Source organism: Fusarium fujikuroi, chromosome FFUJ_chr08, assembly GCF_900079805.1.
Source record: "Fusarium fujikuroi IMI 58289 draft genome, chromosome FFUJ_chr08".
Lineage (NCBI taxonomy): Eukaryota > Fungi > Ascomycota > Sordariomycetes > Hypocreales > Nectriaceae > Fusarium > Fusarium fujikuroi.
Genome location: NC_036629.1, coordinates 3171281 through 3195238, shown reverse-complemented (window position 1 = coordinate 3195238; position 23958 = coordinate 3171281). Strand labels below are relative to the sequence as shown.

Below are 23958 nucleotides of genomic sequence, written 5' to 3'. Positions count from 1 at the left end.
GCCATCGCCAGATCAATGTCGTATTGTTCCCGGCCACGTAAGTCACCAGCCCTAAAGCAGGAAAACTCACGCCTCCACGCCAAGAAAAACAGATCTCTTGGTAGGCACAGACCACGATTCCCCGTAGTTGATCGGCGAATGCTTAATTTAGGCTGGGTCTAGAAGCTGGTCATCAGAGTTGCGGGTGTCGCGATTGGCTGGCTTAGGAACCTTCGCGCTGGGAGGGTTACGTAGGCTTGGCTTTTGTGGCTTGGAATGCTTTTCACAGTGAGAGGATGTTTACCCTCGGTTCGAGGGAGGTGGCTTGGGGTATAAGGACGAAATTGACCCAGATCGATGCTGTGCAATTTCGCCCAGCAATTCAGTCGCGTTTTGCCTTGTTGTTTCCGTTCCAATCTGTCTGCTTTTTTTATATTGAGATGATTCGTTCTCTAGACATTGTATTTGCCTTTGTCTTGGCTCTCTGTGAGTATTTCCCCCCTTCAGTAGTCACCGGAGACTTACGATCACTCCGTTCAGTTGCCGCCGTCGTACATGCCTCCCCGGCGTCCTACTGCGATGCATCCTCAAGCAAAGTCTGCTACAGCTGGGCTGTTCCATCGTCAACCTCCTCCCTCTATATTCGCCTCGAAGCCCCTACCACGTACCAATGGATCGCCCTCGGTACCGGCTCCCGCATGAGCGGCTCCACGATGCTCGTTATATACCAAGATGGCTCGGGCAATGTCACCTTGAGCACTCGCAAGGGACACGGTCATGATACGCCGACATATCAGGCCATGAGCAGTATCAAGCTTGTCGAGGGAAGCGGCGTGTCGAATAGTTCGATGGTAGCCAACATCTACTGGAAAGATGCCAGCATTCAAGGAACTGCTAATTGGATCAGTGCCTGGAAGAAGGGTAGCTCTCTGGACACAAGCGATGCAAGCAGTGATTTTGCTGAGCATGATGGAACGGATAGTTTCTCTGTTGATCTTTCCAAAGCTACGGTCAGCGGCTCATCCAACCCTTTCCTCAACTCGTCCAACACTACTCCAAGCGACAATGCTGTCTCCGGCGGTGGTGGAGGCGAAGATCATACTGGCTCAGCGCACGGTGTAATCATGGCCGTCGTTTTCCTTGTCGGGTTCCCAATTGGCTCTTTTCTCATGCCTCTGCTTGGAAAATGGCTTATTCATGCATCGTGGCAGATCATCGCCTTTGTAGGAATGTGGATTGGCTTTGGGATTGGGAAAATCGCTGCTGATCGTGGAGGAGATGTAAGTCGCATACATCATTTGTCAACAGTAACTAACATTCTATAGTGGTTCCATGAACCTCATGTTGTCCTGGGGACGATAGTGTGCGTCTTGATGATCGTGCAGCCTATTTTGGGATGGATGCACCACAGGAATTATGTCAAGTACCAACGTCGAACGACAATCAGCTATGGACATATTTGGTACGGCAGAGCCATCATGATTGTCGGCATCATCAACGGAGGCATCGGGTTGCAGTTATCTAGTGCATCTACAGCCTTGATTGTTGGATACAGTATTGTCGGTATTCTTGTCTCTGCCATTTACGCTGCCGGCGCTGTCCGTAAGATGGTCCAGATGAAGAGAAAGAAACATGAATTGCTGTCGGATCCATCGAATAGCGCTTTGGAATTGCGGGCATAGTTTAGAGTTGAGAAGCCAAGAATTGCAAAGTCATATCACGTTGGGTAACATAGCTCTTTGTTCTTTGACGCAGACCAATTGCCTTGCATGGTGGGTATCCTTCACCAAAAGCTCTGGCTCTTAAAGCGGAAGATAGCAAGTGTTAAACATATTGCATCATATCAGACGCTTTTGGACTCATCGGTCCTTCTTTTCTGGATGTTCTGTTCGTTGATGACCTAAAGGGGATCCGCGAACATACAATATCTCTAACGAGAACACATGCCGTGTACATCGCCGTATCACACATATGTTAACCTGCCCCTATGAACACAACCTGTCAATATGTCAGGTGGATTTATTGTTACACCAGACAGTCTGGATACAGCCGATTGCCGATGTAGTCGCCTATTCTGATACCGCATCGTCGATCTGAACAGCAGACTTATCCCATGGTGCTAGTCGACTTGAAACACTGAGCTAGCAATGACTGACCAAGAGATTCTTCAGAATTACTGAGTTATCAGGCAGCACACCTGCTGAAAGCTTTATGCCAGAGTTCAGCAAGAACAACTGTTGTGAGAAGCACTGGCAGTGTCATATCATTAGTACTAGTCACAGCCCCTCTCCTTCTCTTTCTAAAGCTTTCTCTCGCGAACAACCTCTTCCGTTACCGCTTTCGCAAGCTTGCACAACCCTCCTTAACTATCTACATCTCCATTACCAACATCTCCGAGAACACAACAGAAGAATGCCCATCAGAGGAGGAGGACTCTGGGTCTTCCAGGACCACTACGACTTTGTCACAACTTACCTATGCGACCCTGAGTTCTATCTGCTTCTCGGCATCGTTGTATGTGCCTATATGGCATGGGTCCCCGACGTCCGTCACTGCCATGTACGAGCCAACCAAGCAATCACTGAAAAGGTTAAGATGCTAAAGTTATGCTCCCTGATTGTGTTAGCGGTCTTGGCTCTTATGATTCTCCACGGAAGATCATTTACAGACAAGGTCGCCGGGAAGGCCGTCATTAACTGTCAGGTTAATCACACAGATTGGGACAGTGAGATGGCAACAGGACAGGTTTGGTTAGGAATGATGGGGTCTGGGAACTTTTATGCTTTTAAACGAGTTGAAGTGGACAGATGTGACTTGGAGCGGTAGGAGATGTACCACGACCTTCAATTGAAGAACTCCAGTGTGGATGAACGGGGCGGAGCCGTACATTTAGCTAGTTTGTAGTTTAGGAGTGATTGAGGTAACAAAGCGACATTGTACCTAGCCTGACGTGAACTATACGTTCATATCTTGAAGCCTATGGCTACCTCTTAAGATTGCAGTAACAGACAGAATAGCCTTGCCAGGGGCAGACACCAGCTAATCAAAGTCGATGTATCAAAATAGCCGGTACCAATCATCTAAACATCTGTTCATGATTCCATACTGGCCTATTTGTCTGCTTAATAGTAGAACCACAGACCAATGTGCATAATCAATATCTCAATTGGCCATGTTACAAGAAACTATATGCACTTAGAGCAGCTGAATTTGACGCGCTTCAACGTTGTCAAGCGCCAAATTTTTGTCTATCGAATCACATTGAGACAAACCATTCTTCAACAAGTTCCAATATCTATGTGTTATTTGCGGGGTTGCATATCCTCCTTTCAAATATCTTGCTAGTTCAATTTTAAAGACCAGCTTCACACGCCGGTCTAACACTGTCAGCTGCAACAGCATTAGTTAGCAACACACTGGGAGTAGTAATCGTTCCGCTTAGTGCACTTGGCACCAGAAGCACACTTCTTGGAACCAGTCCAGTTGATACCTCCACACTGACCCCAGGGAGCAACCTCAGCACTAGAGGTGGTTTCGACAGAATGAACCTGAGTAACGGGAGCTTTGGTAGCGGTAGCCTTCTTGGTGGAGACAGGCTTAGTAATAACGGCCTTGGTGGTGGTGCTGGGCTTGGGAGTAGAAGTTTTGGTTGCGGATGCGGCAGTCTTGGTGGTAGGCTTGGATTCGGATGAAACAGGCGCAATGTCAGTGCTAGACTTGCCGGAACCCCAGTTGTTCTTTTGAGAGAGGTAGTACCACCAGTTGCGGTACATCCAGCCGTCAAAGTCGGTGATTTCCATGGAGGCACCAGCAAGCATGATGAACTTGGTGATACCAGTGGGAGTCCAGTCTGTTCAAGTTAGTGTCATCGATATGAGGTGGATTGTCAGGGGTTGGAAAGTACCATAGACTAGAATTCGTTAGCAGGCATCTCTTGATGCGAGGGAGGGATTACTTACAATCATCGAGAGCAAAGGTATGTCCCTATATAACCCGTCAGTCTTATCCATGAATAGAAGTATCCGTAGACGTACCATCTCGTGCAAAAGAATGTGGATGTTGTCAGAGTCAAGGTTGTTCATGAAGTACTCACGACCAACCTCCTGACCCCAGTTATGACCAAAGCCACCCTCAAGACCATCTTTCAACCAGAGAGAGTGGTCATAGTGGCGGTCGGCACCAGCTTTGCAACCACTATAGTCGCCATCAAGGTGAGCATCGCGAGCACACGCGACAGGGCACATGGGGACACCATCAGCATCGAGCTCAGTGTAGACCTCGTAACCGGCAGTGGAGCCCTGAAGCTGGCTCTTGTCCTTGACGGCATATGCGACAATATTAACCTTGACCTCGTCGTAAGGGAACCCGTTATAGCCGTAGAGCCACTTGAACCACTTCTGGTACTGGGCGTTATATGCGCTGGCGATCTTGGTTCGTTCAGCCTCGGTGACGGTGGTGCTAGAATCCCATCGGACACAGATGTTAAGGTAACCTTTGTTAGCCATGATCTGGTGGAAGCCAGTGTTGACGTTGGCGTCGAGTCCACCATCGTAGGTCTTCTCGTAATGTTCCCAGACCTCCTGAAGGGGAGCTTTTAAGTCCGCAGGCGGGTTCCAGCCCGACTGGCGCTTGACTGGACGATTACGAGGCATGTCGGAGAAGCCGCGCTTGCTCTGAGGCTCGGCAAGAAGAGCCTTCCAGACTGCACCGTCGAGATCTGACTGCGCGATGGCAGAGACGGCAAGACCGCTGAAGACGGCGGAGATGGTAGAGACACGCATATCGATGGTATGTTGAATGAGTGAATGGATGACTTGAGAAAAGATTGAATAAGAATGTACAGAAAAGAAACAGAATAATGTCTCTGGCCCAAGCAGAGTGAATAAACGAATGTGAGTTGCGATGAAGATAAGATCATAAGCTTAAAATCGTAGGGCCACGCCTATTATATGCATGTTTGCCATCGGTATCTCGGGCTTAAACACAAGCCTTAAGCGCTATGCTGTCCCATTCTCGGTGTCATGTTTCAGATTATTGGACTTAGGTGATGGTAAAATAACAAAGGCCGGAAAATTATTCGCCGTTGGCTAATGTCCCAGTCTGTCGGAAGTTTTGCACAGATCAGACCCAAAATGGTATTTTCTTTTTGTCTTACCCTAGCTATTTCTGAAACTCATTAAACAGAATCGGACGGCTGATCCTAGAACATACGAGATCGAAGCATGGATTATCGGATGACGACTAAGTGGAGATGTTCTAGCCCAACCACAATTCAATGGTTACGCGCTTAACGTGTTGGTGTCGTTAGCTTACGAGCTTGTTTGGGATTCAACTATAATCCAGGGGGATTTCATTTTGTGATACCCACTTATACTCAAACTTATCCTGTCTATCGATCCGTAATCCCAAGAACTCCAAAGAAACGCAGGCAGCCCTGAGAATCCAGCACGCCGAAGGATAAGGCTGAGTAAGATGTTGTCGCCCAGGCCTGCTTGAAGATGGCTTCAGAAGCAATTAACGGTAAGAAAAAGGTGAGACCCGACGATGGAAAGGGCTTGTTGAAGCATACAGAGCGCTGAGTATTAGTTTCGACGCTCAACATCTCACTGAAGGGAACTGCCACTTACAAGAAAGAAGATGCCGGCTAAACAGGTCTTGAATACAGCAACCCATGTATTCTGAGGCAGCCTTTGCATTTGGCTCTGACTATAGTGAATCATCTTAAGGAGATATTCCCGGAATCTCCCCAACCCGAATCCCCAAATATGGCTTACTCTCGGCTGTGTTAAGTCTTCAGGCTTTGATTCAGTCAATCATACTTGTGCTAGTCCTTGATCTTATCCTCGGCTTCTTCAATAATTAGTGACATCAACCCAAAACGATTCAGCAATGCCTCTTCAACTATGGCCGTTTGCTGACGACTGCCATCTGCTAGTACTTGCTCCATCCGCTGTATGGGCACTAGTTTAGACTTTGGAGAGACTGGTGGAGATGAGTGGTAATGGACCCCCATGGCCTAAGCCCAGCAGCTAGTAGAAGAGGACTCACAGAAGCGAAATCGCACTGAACAGTGTTATCGTCAGTAGCCAAATTGAATCCTTTGTACTCCACCGACATATTCACAACGTTTACGCAACATTAACTAAAAGGTACCAAGTCGTGCCAACCTGCCCAACAGCCCTATAGATCTAGCGCGACAAAGACAATGGATCAACCCCGATAATGGATAACGTCAAAAGCATGCAAGACCATTGGCTCAGCCTGAGTGGTTGGTGGCAAAAATGCAATCGACAAAAACATACAACAGCGGGGATTCGCTGGTCGTCACCGACCCAACTACTAATCCGCCGGTTAGTGGCTTGACTATGGGAGAGCAGACGGGATCCCGTATTTTCCACTACCTATGGTCGTATGTACCTGTTGAAGCCCATTCGTGGGCTATGACGAACCGTTGAAGATCCCATGACAGTGTGTAATTGTTCTCTCTTGATTTTGAGCACATGCAAACAGCTCAGCTTATTCAGTAGCATGATCAATTCTGCCCATATGTGACATAGCTACGACAAAATGTTACTTCCCAAACGGTGATAAGGCACCAGACAAACAGAAGCCATGTGGCTTCCATTGGACAATTCTCAATACTTGTTGTGAGTGAGAAAATCTTGACCTCAGTTTTTTGAAGAATGGTGTATGTACACAATCTCGTGACACTACATGAAGAGGTGCTTACTTGTACGGACAAGGACTTGTCTGGCTGCCAGGAAGTCTGTCCTTTGAGTGAGTGAACGATTGTGAGGCACGTCGTGACGAGACTAACTAGCTCTGAGGACAAAGTCACACATCGGTACGTATAAGGAAATGCAGGGCCAGCAGATACTTTTGCCGCGTGTAACAAGTTCTCTCTGCTGATTCAAGCTTTCATTACCACGTGTACAACACCTATAACTGCTGCAAAGGAAAGACTCTCGAGACCCTCTATCTCACTTCTGGAACCCGCCTTTGCGCTCAAAGAGTTTCACTCTCTCGAAAAGCCGACAGTAGGAGCTATAGCTGCTGGTAAAATAGGGAGAGTCCTTGCTGTTACTTTTATGTCAGACCTTGCGTGACGGTGTTTTTGGAGAAGGAGAACAGAACTGAGGACATAATTGACTGATCTATCTGAAGTAAGAAGGATCCCAAAGCAAGCCAAATCATTTAGCTTCTGCAGGCCGAAGTTAATAGTGAACCGAATAGTGTATTGGTGGCGTCCGATGCGCGCTCTATCCAGCCAAGAACTGTGCCAGCCCAGATTGGCTACATAGAAATTCTCTTGGCTATTACTGGTATAAATCTTCGAGCTGAAGATATAGGTAGTCTATCCTCAATGTCTAGAGACTACCATACCACAATAACCAGAGAGCAGACGCAAACAGCATAGGCTTGCAGCTTGGCAGGAATAGGATGTCAAATAGAAGCATACTATTGCTTCACTGCAGCACGCTCTGTCTTTTCTTGATATTTATTTAATTCATTCAAGCTATTCTTTTTGCATTCATCTTAGATCTCAAATCATAAACAAGCTGGCCCACCCACAAGTATCCAGTCCAGTCTAACAGCATTTCCAAGATTTGTCACTTTATCCAATCCAACAACAGCATACTCCCCACTGGAAGCCTCATAAATCACATCGCTCTCATCTCTTTCGTTTCGGAAATTTGCTTTGAATGATAAGTTATGGGTCTTAGAGAGCTGTTCAGCGAATGGTCGCAGTGTGTTGATAGTGTTCGAGCTGGGCGTAAACTTGCATTAACCTGCAGAGACCTTTACATTGGTGTCGATCTCGAAGCCAAAGCTTTCCAGATCAGTGGGGAGAGAACCACTCCAAGTGGAGGTTTGGCCTGGTTGTGTGCTCTGATGAGTTGCTCTGGCTCCAGGTGGTGGTGATTCCTTTCGAACCTCATAGTTAATTCCTTAAACAAGTCTATACATCTATTCACGAAAGAGGTATTTTAATCTAGCATCCCTTCAACCAATCTTCTGGTGATATGCGTACAATCGCATAAGGAGTCTTGAAAGGTTAGACATTTACAGATAATTACCTAACTCAACGTTGGTACGAAGCCTATTATCATGAACTTGGATATAAGTTGTAATAAGGATAAGGAAAGTTATAAGAAGCAGATATCACTCTTGTCAGGCTCCATCATATTGTGATACTTAGATATATGAAGAATTTGGCGAACCTTGCTCCTCACCAGACTGACACAATATTAAATCCTGGTGGATAGGAATGCTCATTTTCAGCTAGATGTTGACTGTCGTGACGTCCTTGGAACAAATTGCATCATCACAACATAAGAGCCGAATAGGAAGTAGACCACCGTCACCACTTAGTAATAGCCTCGGTTTGCAAACGAAGGACTGGTTTCCCCAGACGACGTTTTTAACAATACTCATCTATGTCCCTTGAAAATCTCTGCGGTCATTCAATTATGAAGTCTTGTCTCACCTCTCTAACCTATCTGAACAGAACAGGTTTCGTTAAAGGCAGCATATAAAGAACAGAGAACACGATACAATTCAACCATTTACCTAAATAATTATAGGAAAGGTTTCATTCTAAATTATTAAAAAACCTTATGTGTTCAGGTAAAGGATCTTCAGAACTGTGTTGATGTATTGAACAAGTACTGCAGCGGCATTAGTGGAATTTATTCTTTGTCACCGAACAGCATGACTGAACATCTATCCCTCGATTTGAACAGCCTCTTTTATATGTGCTATAAGTATGATTATCTTCCCATCATTCACCTATAGGCTTTAAGGACTAACCTGTTTCACTTCGTTTCATTTACAGCCACCATCTATCTTCGCACCACGTCCAAAGTTACAACCATTACTCGAGTCCATTCATCACTTCCCCCATTCAACACTAATCCAGCATCTTTATTATGAATTCTTTAAAGCGAAGAGTCCAGTGTAACTCACACTTTAAGGAACTCCCGGAAGAGGATCAGAAGGATATCATGGAGTACGTACAGCTACAGCTACAGTTCGGCGCCGATATCGCACGCCTTTACTCTTTTACTGATCCCGGAGAGCTCCGCGCTTTCCTCCAACATACCTTTTCTTTTATGTCAAATGTTATCCTGCCAGATCAGAAGGTTTTATGCGAGCTCGTTGACCTTAACGTCGTCCCTCTCGAGATGCCTCCCAAACCTGAACCGATTCATCTTGATGAAGTGAGTCGGCGCTTAGAGCTAGAAGCTCAGCGTCGATCAGAATTCCGGCGTCGTCAATTGACTGCATGGCTGTGGTCTTGGGTTCCCTGGCCTTTCGCCATAAAGGAACCTGCAGCTAGACAACAGGAAAGCGGAAAAGGGACAAAGAGGGCACGAGAGGATTATGACGAGGAAGAATCTCCGCGCCGTCATAAGGTTATTAGAAAGTGCAGATCTACAGCGGTGGCTAACAACCAGAACTCTGGGTTTTAACAGAGGCATTGCGGCGATCACGTTAACAACAAAGAGGAAGATAAACAAAAAGGGCGCAAATTTATTTAAGGGCAAAGGACATACACGGAAAAGGGCCGGTATCACTACATTCAATGATTTTACTATACCCAAGTTGAGTCACTGTTTGTGCTTAATTTATTAAATTAAAATAATTCCATTTCTTGGTGGGTTTACTCATACTTCCCCTCCATGTCTTCTCCGCATAAGGAGGACAAGTACAATTCTCCTGCTAATACATTACCATCTGGTAGTTACCGAAGAGTGACTTCATCATTGCAACTAACTCTGACATACATACAGAAGTCTAATTACTTACCCACCCGAAAAGTACCGTTCACAGAACGGAGCCACTGTGGAGCCGTTCTCAGTCGTCATGTTTTGGAAATATAAATAAGTTTGCAGGGCAACACAAACATTGGACGGAAAAGCAAGATAAATCCCCTCTTGTCTCAGCATCAAGGAGGACTGGACACATAACATGTAGGATGTGATGACAGTGGGAGTGGCTGGGCTCTGGTCTTTCATCTCTAAGTTGTAAGCCAGAGGTGTTATTTGTTAGAAAAGCTTAGGCTTAAAAGCTTGAATTAGCGCATAAAACTTGAAACATACGTGTTGCTGTAATATTGAGTATATAAATAAAGCCGGGTTGATGAATTTTGCTCGCTGAATTTAAGTGAAGAATGTGATGTAATAAGATTGCGCGGTGCACTCTAGATAGCGCAGGCAGCTCATAATAACACCATTTATTTTATGAAATTTGCGTGATGAATATTTCCTATAAACTTAGTAATATAACTATAACAATACCCGCCATTAGAAGTGCAATATTAAATTTTACAGCGTTATGTCTAAGTCGATTTGATCCAGGACAACAACGCGCCTAGCCCTAGGCTGTGCATGGGGAAACCCGTTTTGGAAGATGCGCCTCCTGTGTTTATCAAGCCGCGCTACCCACTGTAGCTAGCGATCTTAACCTCTATTACGGACGTCAACCTATCAGTGACAACATTCATTGCAAGACGACCTCTATCATTGGCTCTTACATTTCACGAATGCTCATGTGAATCTAAATCCTCCAAAGCATTGCCCCTCCCTTCGTCGGTAGTTCCTCACACTCCAGTGGCCATCGTCTCGCTTGTATCGTGTGTTTCTCGATCTTTCTTATCGCCAATATTTCTTTAGTACTGCTGAACACTTATGCAGGACTGCTTGCGCTGCGATGTTTTCAAAGTGCTGGCGCTGGTGGCTTCATTCCTCTTGCCAGCGGTGTCATTGCAGATATTGTCAAGCCGGCTGTGCGAGGTTCCTATATGGCCTTGGCTACCGTTGCTCCTGTTCTTGTACCTACTCTGGCACCTGTGTTAGGCGGCGTCTTGACCCGGTATCTTGGGTGGCATTCCATCTTTTGGTTGCTGGCTATTGCATGGATCGTTCTGTGTGTCTTGTTTCTCTTCTTCTTTCCTGAGATCAACCGCAAGCTTGTTGGCAACGAATCGCAAGTGCCGCCTCGTCTTAATAAACTGTGATATTTCTTCTTGGCGGATATAAGGGGTACAAGGGAGATTAATCCCAGTTCCTCATTTTAAGGATGGAAGACAAGACATCGCAGGACATCATATGTATTACCGAAGAACCGTCATAAAGGCCCTAGCGACTAAATCTCTTATGCCATATTATTTAAGCCTTTCAACAACGAATAACTTAGACTTTATGCCTTTATACTTAGTATATTTCTGGTCCTCTTTCTGATCGTCACAGTCTTGAAGAATTCTGCTCTTGCACTTCTCCAGAAGCTAACGTCGGATACAGGGAAACCGGCCACCCCTAGAAACCGGCCACCCTCTATAAAACACTAAAAACAAGATATTATTAAAAACGTAATTAATTAACTATTACTATATTTTTCTAATTAAATAAAATTTATATTAGTAAATATTTAAATAAAACTAAATATAAAAATCTTTAAATTTTATTTTTTAAATATATTTTAATATTCTTTTTAATTATAATACTTTTTATATTTATTTATAAGCCTTTAAAATTACTAGAATCTTTATAAACTTAATATTTTTATTATATATAACTTTCTTTCTCTTTTTTAATAAATATTTTTTTTATTTTAATTATATTATTATAATTTCTCTTTTTTAATATTTAATAAAAAAGTTATAACTATTTAATTAACTGCTAATCTTATAGAAAAGCAGCTTAATAGTTAGGTTATTAGATATAACGCTTAAGATAGCTTAAAGGACCTAATAAAGCTATATAGATAATTAAGGTATTATTAGAAGATAGAAATTCTTTCCTTTTATTAGAAAAATAGCTATAATAATAAAAGCTAGTATCTTAAAAGTCTAAATAACTATTAGGTTTATTAAGACCTTTATTAAATTAACTAGCTATAATTTAATTACTTTCTAGCTAGCTAGGGTATTTAACTTTATAATAGCTTCTTTTTAAGCTTTATTATAAATATATAAAAAGGTAATCTTGCCAATATAGCTTAAATTAGTAATAAAAGTAAGATCTAAAAGGAATTTTCTATATACCCTCTTTAATAGTTTAAAGACTGTAATATCTAGCAGCTAAAAGATATAAAAAGAGTATATTAAAAGGAAAAGTATAAATATATTATTATTATAATACTTAAATAAAAAGTCTTTAGTTATATAATTTCTATAACTATTAAGGATAAAAAGATAGGGTTTTTTTAGGTTTTTAGGCTTTATTAATAGAATAAATACTATTTTAAATTAAATAAATACTATATAGTTATTTATCTAGCCCTTTTTACTGCTAGTAAATTTCTAGGCATTTAGGAAGTTTAAATTCTTTAGAAAATGCTATTATTAGACTGTTTTCCCTTTAAAGATTACTAAAGGTCTTAAGACCTTCTCTATTACTAAGATATACTTAAGGATTGTAATTTGAGACCTTAAATTAGGCTAATAAATAAGTATTAATTTTTTATTTTTTAACCTAAAAAATAAATTATTTAATTCTATCCCTTTTATTATTTTAATTTTATTAATATTATATCTATTTCTCTATTTAACTATTTAAACTATAGGTATTAATATAAAGAAGGCCTTAATAAGTTTAGTAAAAGCTTTATTAAACCTCTTAAAATCTATATACTTATTAGGTAAAGTCTTTACTTCTTTATTTCTATTTAGAAAAGCCTTTAATTAGTGTTTTCTAATGCCTTTTAGAAAGCCATTATATATTACAATCTGGCTTATAAAATATTAAACCTATTAATATAATATAGGATATCTTAAGTTAGCTTAAATTATAATTTAATCTTTTAGATTTCTTTTTTAAATAGCTAAAAGCTTTTATTTAAATTTATAAGCTTCTTTTAGTATTATAGCCCCTTTAATATAGGCTTAAAGTGTTAAACGGTTTATGCTATAAGCTACTATAGCTTTATTTATAGAAACTCCTTTTAAAACTATCTAAAAAGCGGTATATATATCTTTTTTAGTAAATTTTATTATTTTAAATTAATTAATACTATTTATAAGTCTATATAATTAAAATTAGTAAAGTTATAAATTAATTAAGATATTATAAATTAGGTAGTTAGGTTAAAAAGCGGGTGGCCGGTTTCTAGGGGTGGCCGGTTTCCCTGTATCTGACGTTATTCCATTTATTGCAAGGTGTAAACCTCGGTTCCCTAGCCCCGCGATCATTCTGTCTTGCGCTTGTCCTATTGGTTGTTCCACCCTCGGCTAACTATTTAACTAGATCCACTTCTGCTACCCTATGTATGCGGTGCTTTCTCACATTGCTGGTCACACCTTATCTCTTCTCTATTATATTTCTGCATTATCTATAACAATGAGTACCACAGAGACTCTAGAATTGCCCAGCCAGATTGAGTCCCACGAGCTCCTTACTTGGCCAGCCACAGTATCGCAGACAGCAGCCTTTCGATCCGCCACCACGCCATCCCTTTCCCTTCAGGTTCATGAGGAGGTTCACACTGAAAATCAGCACGAGATATCACAACTAGCCCCCATAGACGGAGGAATTGTAGCATGGCGACTCCTCGGCGCAGCATTTATATTTGAGACTCTGCTATGGGGTGCGTAACTCCCCCTCACATAATAGCTGCAACTAACAGTGTTCAGGGTTTCCCTTGTCTTTTGGCGTGTTCCAAGACTATTATTCCAGAATACCTGCTTTCGCTAGCAGTCCGTACATCGGTGTTGTCGGCACCATAGCGTCTGGTCTTGGCTATATAGGAGCCCCGTTCATTATGCCTCTTATTCAGAAACATCAACAATGGCGACGGCAGATGATTTGGGTTGGCTGTATGTCAGTCACCTTCAATGACGCTTTTTGGCTAACGCTTTCAACTGAACAGGGCCCATTTGTATCGGCGGACTCGTAGCAGGTTCCTTCGCCAATACCCTCGAGACTCTGATCCTCACACAAGGTGTCGCTTATGGTGTTGGCTTTCTGATTCTCTATTACCCCATTCTCATGATGGTCAACGAGTACTGGGTCGCTCGTCGCGGAATGGCCTACGGGTTACTTTGTGGCGCGTCTGGTGTTTCTGGCGCTGTCGTGCCGTTTGTTGTGCAGGCTCTTCTCTCAACTTACGGCTATCAAACGACACTACGTGCTGTTGCTATTGGCCTAGCTGTTCTCACAGGACCTCTGATCCCATTCCTTGACGGTCGATTACCGCCATCCGCGCACGTCAACACGCCCAAGACGAATTGGTCCTTCTTCAAAAGCCCTCTCTTCTGGCTATACTCTGTATCCAACCTATTCCAGGGCTTTGGTTACTTCTTCCCTTCATTGTATCTCCCATCTTTCGCGACATCGCTGGACCTCGGCGCAAGATCTGGGCCTATACTTCTCGCCGTCATGAGCGTATCTCAGGTTGCTGGGCAATTTGTCTTTGGATACCTCTCAGACCGCAAGGTACCACTCGATGTACTTGCTTGTTCCTCTACCCTTGTTGCTGCCGTGACGACTCTCACTATGTGGAGGCTGGGAGATTCCTTTCCCGTCCTGATCGGGTTTACTATTCTGTATGGCTTCTTCGGGGCCGGCTTCACTGCTATCTGGGCAAGGATGAGCACAGCCATTACGGACGACGCGACAGCTGGGCCCATTGTCTTTGGCCTGCTCAACTTCGGCAAAGGTGTTGGCAACGTGCTCGCAGGCCCCGTTGGCGGTCTGCTGGTTTACAACCGCAGTGCCCTACAACACTCGTCTGCTGCTGATCTTTTGATGCCGTCGTCGTATCAATGGGTTATTATCTTTACTGGGTGCTGCATGTTCGCGAGCACGTCTACTATACTCTTGCGACACGCAAGGCGTCTTTTGGGAGCGATGGATTTGCTTGCCACTACATTTATCGGAAACTGCCTCCCCAACTAATTTCCCTGTTTTCTTCCTCTCAAATTGTCGCCTATAGTTAAGTAAGGAGTCATTTCTTTTAAAAGCTATCCAACGCTATTTGGGGACACATGCATTCGCAGTGCTTGATAAATGATAGAACAATTGTGGGTGCACTCATAGTTATCAATACCGAGAAGGATATTGTCCAGGGCATTGTTCAGTGTAGGCTGGCCGAGAGCCACACTGACATAGAACCACGTATTTGAGAAACTACACAACCCGCAGAACAGCACTCGGATTTAAGTCTGTGAATTGTTTTAGGATGATTGATTTATCATATGAAAAGATGCGTCGATCTGCTATTGGTCTTAGGTTAAAATCCATTCCCTTGTTCGTCCCAATCTTGTTCATTTGTTCACTCGCTGGTTCCCCATTCAAAACGCCTTCAATGATGTTGTCAGAACATCAAGCACGAAATCAACTCCCCACAACGCACAGTATAAAGATTCTCTCGGTCGCCCTAGAGACCGACATCTTCTCATCTTCTACATCAGTACATCAAGTGCCGTCTTCCCCCATTACCCACTGACCTCACTCACCAGACAGGCATCACCAACACCCAAAACAACCGACATCAGGCTAAATAATGGAGCCTTCTGATAGCGATCGTTCCGAGAGTCCTAGAGACTATGAGCAATTTGATGACGTGCTCGAAGAAATCTTTCTGCTCGATGACATTTGGACAACTACATGGGAAGAACTGAATGCAAGCAAGGATGGAATGGTTCTTGTTGATACTAAGCAGTATGCCGCTTTTCTGAAATGGCAGGCCGAGAATCAGGAAGAAGAGTCTAGCAGTGCCCCCCTGGACCGTCAAGGCAAGTCCCTCGATGTCTCCGAGAACAAGGACACTACCAATGCGGACCGGCTTGAGGGGTCAGCAAACAAAATGCAGTCAACCGAACATGATGTTAGGGATCAACCCTCAACTCGCTATGGTGATGCATTGAGTGATGACCAAGCACAGGTATGGTGCGAGGAATTCGAAAGAAAAATGGACAGAATGGGTATCCGGAAGGAGTTTCGACAAATGCTCAAGCTCCTCGAAATGTCACAACTTATGGATAACGACATCCGGCTCTTCGAAATGGTCAAGAACAAGGATGATGAGAAAAGGCAAGAGAGCTCTAACAAGAACAAAAACTGAAAAGGGACAGGCTGAGGATAGAAAGGCTTCAGACGACCCGAGATGCGTGTTCTGGCTCTGCCTGCCTTGGGGCTCAAGGACAGTGGACTTAAGATATGTACAAGATACAGGCGTACCAAATACCGCTAAGAGTAACGATCGGCTGGTCTGGCATGAGAAGCTTCTAGCCTGATCGAGGCTGACAAGCTGGTTGGCTTGAGAATAGCTTGTTCTCACCGCAAAATGGAAGAAAGGAGCCTTATACTGGTCACAAGGCTGTAGAGTGAAGAACCCACATTAGAAGAAAACTTGATTTAGAGCTTTTCTGGCAGGCATTTTTTATTTTCCTTTGTACTGTGAGATTTCGATGCTGGGGTAAAACTTTGTATGTGTGACAAAATTGCCGTGATGAGCATTTCAAGAAAACCTGAATGACGACAAAATGCTGAAAATTTGGCGGTTTCCACGTTTAAGAACTCGAAGGAGCGTAACTAGCCAACAGGTGGCCAATAGATTGTCTTCCATAACACCTATTTTGGCCGACGGTCTACAGCAAAGATACAGAGAAGCCAGCACAGTCTCGTCACGTCACCGAGCCTTTAATTTCCCTCTATGTTCTGCATGTTACGTCGCTCATCAATTGGCTTTTCGGGTAGAAATAGTATAGTACTCACCCAATCGAGCTGTAGGCTGGAGCTGGCAGATGAGTACAGCAGCGCCATCGCGAGCACCATTCGGGATCCATGCAGGCGCTGATCTCACTTCCGTCTTCAGTAAGATCACTATAATGCTCCTACCTCATACTGCCCTTGATAAGGCGATCCGCGCGGTGATATTCCCTTCTGCAAAGGCAGTGTCTTCGTACTCTGACGAGTCTCAGAACCTATCACTCTCCTTCTCTCCCTTGAGAATTGGCTGAGACAACATATTCATACCTCCAGAACTGAATCACGGTTTGTTTCAGCCACTTCTCAGATCCAACTCGACTTGCAGACAGAGGCTAGGGGGGGGGGGAATAATACACGGGACTGGATTTGGTGGTAGATCAGTGGATTTTGGTGTAAGTCAGTCTCATGTATTTCTTCCCACCGGAGGAGAGGTAAAGGCGGCAATCTCACTTGGAATGCGAAAGCACCACCCTTTCATTCAATACCGCACTCAATTCCACTTCTTGCAAGTATTCTCTATTCTTTTCCCCTTCATCCCTCAAACTAGACTTACAGGAGCATAAGGAACAAAAGGGAAGAAAGACAATACTTTGGCTGAACGATTGAGCATCTCACTGTGTGAAAAGTGCCTCAGGAAGTGGTAAGCGGTAGGAGCTTAAATCATGGTCAGGGAATCCCCATCAACCAGGGCTCGGATGCCTTCAACAGGCGTTGAGATTGACCGACTCAGATTGCTTAGATATTATTGGTCACCTAAAGCCTCACTACTACTACTCGACAAGATGACTGTCACTAATGCATGATTCACAACACATTATCCTGAGACCAATGGGACGTTTCGGAAGACTACGGGAACGAAGGGAGCGGACCGTATTAGAGACATGGGAACAATGACCGATAGGCTCATTTACGCCATTATCCACATTCGTTCCCGTGTACGGTCCGCCACATAGCAAGGAGAAACAGACCGAAGAGAGGTGAAAGGCAAGGACGCGCGATAGTGGCTCTTAATCAAGTAAGCATATTCCACTGTGTCTGACCTCGCATCGCTTCGGACTTGGGTTACTCCCGTCTCGTTTTGCAGAGGTCCCATTACAGGAAGCTCTACCGCTGACTCCTTGTATGACTATAATGGAAGCTGGGAAGTCATGCTGTCGCTGGTGGAGTGGCTGGCGATTGATGAGGGTCGAGTGTTTGAGGCCCGACAGCTGAAAACCGTATTACTCCATTTGGAGCTGTGCATGAAGCGGTGAAGAGGGGTAGTAAGACACGAAGACTTGGTGATCTGAGATATGAGCAAGATGTGAACACAGAAGCTCAGATTGCGGGAAGACCTGCGATGGAATGTGGCAAGAATCTACGGGTTTTCATTTGACTATGAACGAGCGACGGCCGAGGTATAGAGGGATTTTTAGCTTTCAAGATGACAGGTCATAGATAGGGATGGAAGTCGAGAGCTACGCCGGGTCTTATCGTTCCGTGGCTCGGGGCGCGACGTGCATAGCTCCGATCTTAGCCTATGCAACGTGAAACAGTACTTCCCACCAAACTTCTGCTCGTCATGTATTCATAGACCATCTCTCCTGAGTTGTGTGCCTCGCCTCAGTCATTCAAACTCAGAAACCGTCGACATGACGGTCTCGTATCTGCGATGTTTGTTTGTCGAATGAGACGCACCTACATTACACCGACATACTGCATGATGTCATGAAGCTTTCAGCTGAGACAGAGTATGCCCTCGACAGCACAAAACCCCAAATGGCTTGACAACGGTGCTTAAATCCCAGACCATCTCGGAGGGTGTATAAGGCATGGACCGCCTGCCCTCTCTGAGGTCTTGAGATATCCTTCATCACACACAAATATCACCTCAAACAGGCCAAAGCTGTAAACAGACATCATCATGAGCGCCACAGGTAGGTCAAGTCATACCTCCAAATATTGAGTCTCTAATACTTACTTTTATCCTTAACTAGGCACAGTCCGAGACACTAAGCACGGCAGTATCGGTGAGGTTGAAGCCGGCAAAGGCGTCATCACCCGATACGCCGATGGCCGACCAACGCGCTTCACCTTCAAGACAAAGTTTGATCGCCCCCCAAGGGTCCAGATCACGCCAATCTTCATCGACCCAAAGTCGGCATTTAAGCAATACTGGATTTATCATCTTGCTCCTTCTGGTGACCAGGCCGTCGACGAGTCTGGCTTCTACCTGGGATGTTGCGGTGAGACGGGTATGAGTCTTCATTTTGAGTACCTTGCTACTGCTATCTACACGGTTGGGGACGATTGAGTGGTCGATGAGTAAGGAGTTGGAGTGGTTATGACATCTGGTAGAGGGGACTGGAGGTAGTGCAATTTTATTTTTATTACTCATGAATCAAGCTTGTATGTAGAGGATGAGAATAGGTTGAAGAGGAAATCATGACTACCGCACGTTCTACCCTAATAATGGTTTATTAATTCTGTGCTAGAGCCCTTACATGGCTTAATGATAGTATACACCTGACATAATGCCGAGGATCAATCGGGTTTGCAAATAATAAATTCACTAACTACAACTTAAAATATAGTACATATGAGCTGAGGCCACCAACGTGTTTATGTGAATTTTGTAATGTTTTCTAGATATTGCACCTATGTCTTGTATGATCTTGAAGGTATGTAGGTCTTTTACTACGGACTGTTAGGAACCAGCATTAAGTACAACCATCACGGTAAAATTAATAGTATGGATAGCAATTTCTGTACGATTTAACTTTAGGACATGTAAATTTGATATAACTATCCATTGCTTCAAGAAAAGTATTTAATAGTCAAAATATCTCTTGGCCTCACACCATCAATCAATCTTGACCTTGCACAGCAAATCCGCCATCTCGTCAACAGGTCCTCTCGGAATTCTCTTGTTGAAAACTTTCTCCCTCTTCTCAGGCCTCTCGACCGGCGCGGATCCCTCTGAAGTATGAATAAACGTCAGTAGATGTTCAGGTACCGCGGGCATGCTGAATTCACAGTGGGAATCCATCTGGCCGGCACCTCCCGCCGAAGCAGGGTTTGTTACCCGATCTTCTGGGAAATTGCCCGGGACTCATTCAACGACCTGAATAAGATCTTGGGCCTCAATGAAGCCATTGATAAGCTCCTAGATTTTGACTACGAAGCAGAGTCTTCGAACGGATGGTCCATTGAGCAGAAGATCTGGGGAGTCCGTGTTGCAATCGACATCCTTGAGGACATTCTCGACTCCCCTGATGTCGCCGAGGCCTTCCGTCTCGGTAAGGAGAGTGCAGAGAACTGGGTTGAGCATGCCCATCTCTTAAAACCTGGCATGAATGTTTCGCCCTACATGTCCGCTATGCAGGATCCCCTATATCCGTGCAGGATGTGAATGTGACATAGACCATCAAGAGTTTTCATATCGACAGTGTTTCGCTTTACCTTTGTTGACTGAGTGTTATTCATGATGACTTTTTATTCATAGAAGAGCTAAGGCGTTGAAGTTTGAATGTCTTTATGGTTGGTAGATGTGAGGTGCTTAACGATGGAATTGTTGATGGGAGTTGGAAGTATCCCATTATATAGTAAACACTTCACCACAACCAATCGAGAGATACATCGAGTGTTCATACTTGCTAGGAAAGAATGTAAGAACACCAAATTGGGTCGCAAAATACAGTACAGTATAAATGTGCTCCAGGCTCTCAGTGAACAGTCCAAGGGGCCATGTCCGTGTTTGCAGGACAAGGCCTTCATGAAGTCTCAGTTCCCTTGTTCCATTATGTGTTAAATATATCGTCGTTATGCGGTCTTTGTCGATAGCGCTCCGCTTCAGAATGCGATTCTCACGCAGAGAAATGGCACCGGATTGATATGTGTATCCCAAAGCAGATTGTGAACCAGGAGAATACAGCCAGGGCCTATTGTCAAGTGGATGCAATTCTTTCTACCAGTCATTATGGAGTAGCATGATGGCAGGGACATGGTGGGTTGAAGTTCCGCGCGCGTCTTCTTGCCCTGGGATCACCTTGACGTTGCAATAGTAGGTTTGCGCTGTTCAATGATCATGAGAACTATATCCTTTCGCCCTTGATTGAAACTGACAATGACGGCGAAGGCGATGAAGATGCTAAGATTGTTCGTGCAACTTCAAAGCTTTGTCGCATGATCTCGGAGAGGACGTAGGAGTCACTGATCAGAAGATCGATGGTGTTGGGCGATGAGATGGAAATTTTCAAGGGCCTCAACGATGAAGCTCTTGTTTGTGTCCGAAATAGTGGTGATTGGCTTCATAACTTGAGAATCGCTCAAGTCCTTGACGTGCAACAAATTAACACTATACGGAATAGTATAGGATCGCCCAATTGTGGAGTATATCTGCAAGTGACGGCATACTCACCCATAATAGACTTTGCACTATGGCATACATTTCAATGTAACCATTGCCGATTAGCCGTTCAGCAAAACCTAATCCTCTTATCAATGACATAGTGCTCGTCATAATTGCCGTATTCACGTCATTGCTGACATTCTGCTGGATAATTTCTAGAGTAAGTCATCAGAGTTGTATATAAGACTTCGCATAGTATCTCCTGACTTATTTACTCTTTGGCAGCGCAAGGCCTAGAAATTAACCAAGCCCCTTTCCAGTACGATAAAAGTCCAGCAAGAGCCACAATGCCCGAGACAAAAGACCAAGGAGTAAGTATTCCCAGTTACATTGACATTCATCTGACTAATTAATTACAGGAAAAGAAGGACCAGTCAGCGCCACCGCCTCAGCCCAAGGAAGCGCATGGACATGAAGAGGTTTGTTATTTCTATTAACCGAATCCTCTACCCAGAATATTGCTAATAGTCTTAGCAGCATCATCACGGCAAAGACTTTGCAAAAAGGGCCGGGCACGCAATCACTTTTGGTGCAGGTGCCACGATCGGATCAGACGCCGTCAATGGGATTATCAAAAACTTGTAATGGCGTGTTTTGTCTCTGTTACTCAACAGCCCATCCGTTACAATAATCTGACTATATCCAAGCATCACGAACCTACCGTCATGGTCTACGAACCAGATAGCTATAATGAAAATTGATAAAATTTGTGCGAAGATTAAATTATTACCGGTAAATTACTTATTGGATTGATGAATACCAGATCATTACGGCGACAGTGGTATCTCATCTACGCTCTTCAATATCCGACTTGCTTCCGTCATAGCCTTCTTTTTTTTCATCCTCCCTCCATTCTCGAACCCCTCACCTAAACTTATCGCCGCTCGTCTCGGTCTCGCAACACGAAGTCGAGAATCCGTCGTCATTTCAACATCAGCTGCCCACTGCGCAACCTCTTCTTCTTCCGCCTTGATCTCTTGGTCCAACGTCCTTTCGCAATGCGACCCAAACGCAAAGATCCGCCCAAATGACGTAGGAAACACTTTGTGCAAAAACAGTCGAACAGTTGGTAGGCATGGCGCTGCGATGCTGACTGAGCTTTCTATTCCGGCCCATACCATTAAATCCATGTAGTCCCATGTTATGTTGTTGGAGTGGCCGTAGAGAACGTTATAGCGCATCTTGAGACAGCTTGCGACGAGGACGACGACTCCGAGGCTGAACATCAAGACAATGCCCAGTTTTCGGCGAAAAGTTGATTTTGCTATCAACGTCAGATCATATCCTTCCAAAATGTGGCCAGACATACTTTTCCATATGAGCGGTATTGGAAGTACCAGAACTACAAGATCAAAGATAATATTGGTGATGTTAATTGACCACTGCAGTTTGTTCAAGTCCATGCACCAAAAGTCGACATCTTCTCCACTGAATCGATCCCAATTCCATCGTATCGGAGTGCACTGGAAGATATTCAGTGACATCAAGGCGCCTGTACTGAGACTGATGATGAGAATGCAAGCCCAACATAGCTGGCAAAACAGCGTATAGACATGACACAGACGGATATAGAACAGGATTATTGTGACTTTGGTCATTCCGAGAAGGAGAGTATAGACAGGACAGTCGATCCAAAAGAGCTTGTCAAGTTAGCTTCAAGGGGCTTAGATAGATAGACAGTGAAAATTACCTTGAGGGCATGGGATAGATCATCGGCGTTGACCCACCAAATATCCTGCCCAAATGCCGACATCAACGCTGCAATGAATTAGAAGCTGCTCAACGCTTCAGAGTAGTTGACTCAGCCCTTACCATGGTGTCCAATTCCAAAGTACACAACGTAGATAACCAAAGAAGTGAATGACAGCCAGTCTTCAGGTGAAATCTTCCTGACAATGAATATCTTTGTGTAAACTCGAATGACTGCACAAAGGATGCAGAGAATGTGTATCGATAGGTACGGCCAGGCATCGTTCCTTCGGTCGCGTCGTGGTCGCTCGCATTTCTGGTCGAGATATCGCAACGACGCTGGGTCGGTCAGTCAACCTATGATGGCCAGCCGATCTGGGCATTACGTACCGAAGACTTGTGGAATCGGGCAATGGCTCTTGAGGCAGGGTATCAAGTCATTGTGAAAGGTGTTAGAGGTACAGAAGCAGCTCGGCTTATAGCAGTCCGGGCTGGTCAACGTCCGAAAGCATATTTGCTACTAAAATTAGCAATAACTACTACAAGGTCAATCAACAATTCACAAACCGCGCAATCTGGAAGACTCGTGTCGAAGCTTGGAGTCCCGAACACGCCCGTAAATGCAAGCAAGCTAAGAAGCGCAGTTAGAAGGCCTGCCCTCATCGCGAGAAGCGCATCTCAAACCAGACATGGAGTTGAAGAGAACAGGGAAGTTCAGAGGGACCAGGGCCAGGGAACGGGGACACAAAAAGGGGAGAGAGGCGATGCAGATCATTTTAGTGAGACAATCGTGGTGCATGTGATGGGCTCGCAGCTCGGCAGTGGGTTTTCCTGGGTGTCGATCGGGTCAAGCATCATAACTAGCCGGTATCCGATGTCTGAGCGTAGCCGTAACAGAATGGCTATTGGAGCTGCGAGTCCAAAAGGGTTCAACTACGATTGTTAGCTCAGGAACAGTTCCTCGCGAGTGATTCGTTTCATGAGTTGCGATTGGTTGAGAAAGTTGCACTGCCGATGAAACATGAGTCGTGGCGTTGCTTGAGTTTGCACTTGGATCGCTAGACCTGCGCTAATGGGGTTGGCTCGAGTCATGACGATGACACTTCACGTGGGAAATGCTCCGAAGCGTAAATCATGTACCTCACCAAACGGAAAGGCTGGCTAGAAAACGAAGGTCGAATTTGCATT

General features: G+C 44.4%; 8 protein-coding genes and 1 non-coding gene; 6 read left to right on the top strand and 3 right to left on the bottom strand.

The window, feature by feature from the left end:
- Positions 1-419: 419 nt before the first annotated feature.
- On the top strand, positions 420-1661 carry FFUJ_12925 (uncharacterized protein; the record flags this gene model as incomplete). XM_023567780.1 has 2 exons in its annotated part: positions 420-1259; positions 1305-1661. 2 exons carry the CDS (start codon positions 420-422, stop codon positions 1659-1661), a joined length of 1197 nt encoding a protein of 398 aa, XP_023435103.1.
- Positions 1662-3380: 1719 nt separating this feature from the next.
- On the bottom strand, positions 3381-4760 carry FFUJ_12924 (uncharacterized protein; the record flags this gene model as incomplete). XM_023567779.1 has 4 exons in its annotated part: positions 3381-3829; positions 3884-3889; positions 3939-3963; positions 4014-4760. 4 exons carry the CDS (start codon positions 4758-4760, stop codon positions 3381-3383), a joined length of 1227 nt encoding a protein of 408 aa, XP_023435180.1.
- Positions 4761-6273: 1513 nt separating this feature from the next.
- Positions 6274-6389, bottom strand: FFUJ_r12. Its single transcript, XR_002792814.1, has one exon. It is a non-coding gene; the product is annotated as a ribosomal RNA (ribosomal RNA).
- Positions 6390-8984: 2595 nt separating this feature from the next.
- FFUJ_12923 (probable dityrosine transporter) lies at positions 8985-10999 on the top strand (the record flags this gene model as incomplete). XM_023567778.1 has 2 exons in its annotated part: positions 8985-9387; positions 10677-10999. 2 exons carry the CDS (start codon positions 8985-8987, stop codon positions 10997-10999), a joined length of 726 nt encoding a protein of 241 aa, XP_023435102.1.
- A 2320-nt stretch (positions 11000-13319) lies between these two features.
- Positions 13320-14876, top strand: FFUJ_12922 (related to monocarboxylate transporter 2; the record flags this gene model as incomplete). XM_023567777.1 has 3 exons in its annotated part: positions 13320-13566; positions 13613-13795; positions 13849-14876. The coding sequence occupies 3 exons, from the start codon at positions 13320-13322 to the stop codon at positions 14874-14876; spliced, it is 1458 nt and encodes a 485-aa protein (XP_023435101.1).
- Positions 14877-15483: 607 nt separating this feature from the next.
- Positions 15484-16044, top strand: FFUJ_12921 (uncharacterized protein; the record flags this gene model as incomplete). The annotated part of the gene is made up of 1 exon (XM_023567776.1): positions 15484-16044. One exon carries the CDS (start codon positions 15484-15486, stop codon positions 16042-16044), a length of 561 nt encoding a protein of 186 aa, XP_023435100.1.
- Positions 16045-18594: 2550 nt separating this feature from the next.
- Positions 18595-20082, top strand: FFUJ_12920 (uncharacterized protein; the record flags this gene model as incomplete). XM_023567774.1 has 3 exons in its annotated part: positions 18595-18607; positions 18668-18925; positions 19709-20082. 3 exons carry the CDS (start codon positions 18595-18597, stop codon positions 20080-20082), a joined length of 645 nt encoding a protein of 214 aa, XP_023435179.1.
- A 1286-nt stretch (positions 20083-21368) lies between these two features.
- Positions 21369-21666, top strand: FFUJ_12919 (uncharacterized protein; the record flags this gene model as incomplete). XM_023567773.1 has 3 exons in its annotated part: positions 21369-21392; positions 21441-21500; positions 21556-21666. 3 exons carry the CDS (start codon positions 21369-21371, stop codon positions 21664-21666), a joined length of 195 nt encoding a protein of 64 aa, XP_023435099.1.
- Positions 21667-21848: 182 nt separating this feature from the next.
- Positions 21849-23433, bottom strand: FFUJ_12918 (related to integral membrane protein; the record flags this gene model as incomplete). XM_023567772.1 has 6 exons in its annotated part: positions 21849-22345; positions 22391-22721; positions 22772-22839; positions 22894-23109; positions 23161-23287; positions 23338-23433. 6 exons carry the CDS (start codon positions 23431-23433, stop codon positions 21849-21851), a joined length of 1335 nt encoding a protein of 444 aa, XP_023435098.1.
- Positions 23434-23958: the final 525 nt, after the last annotated feature.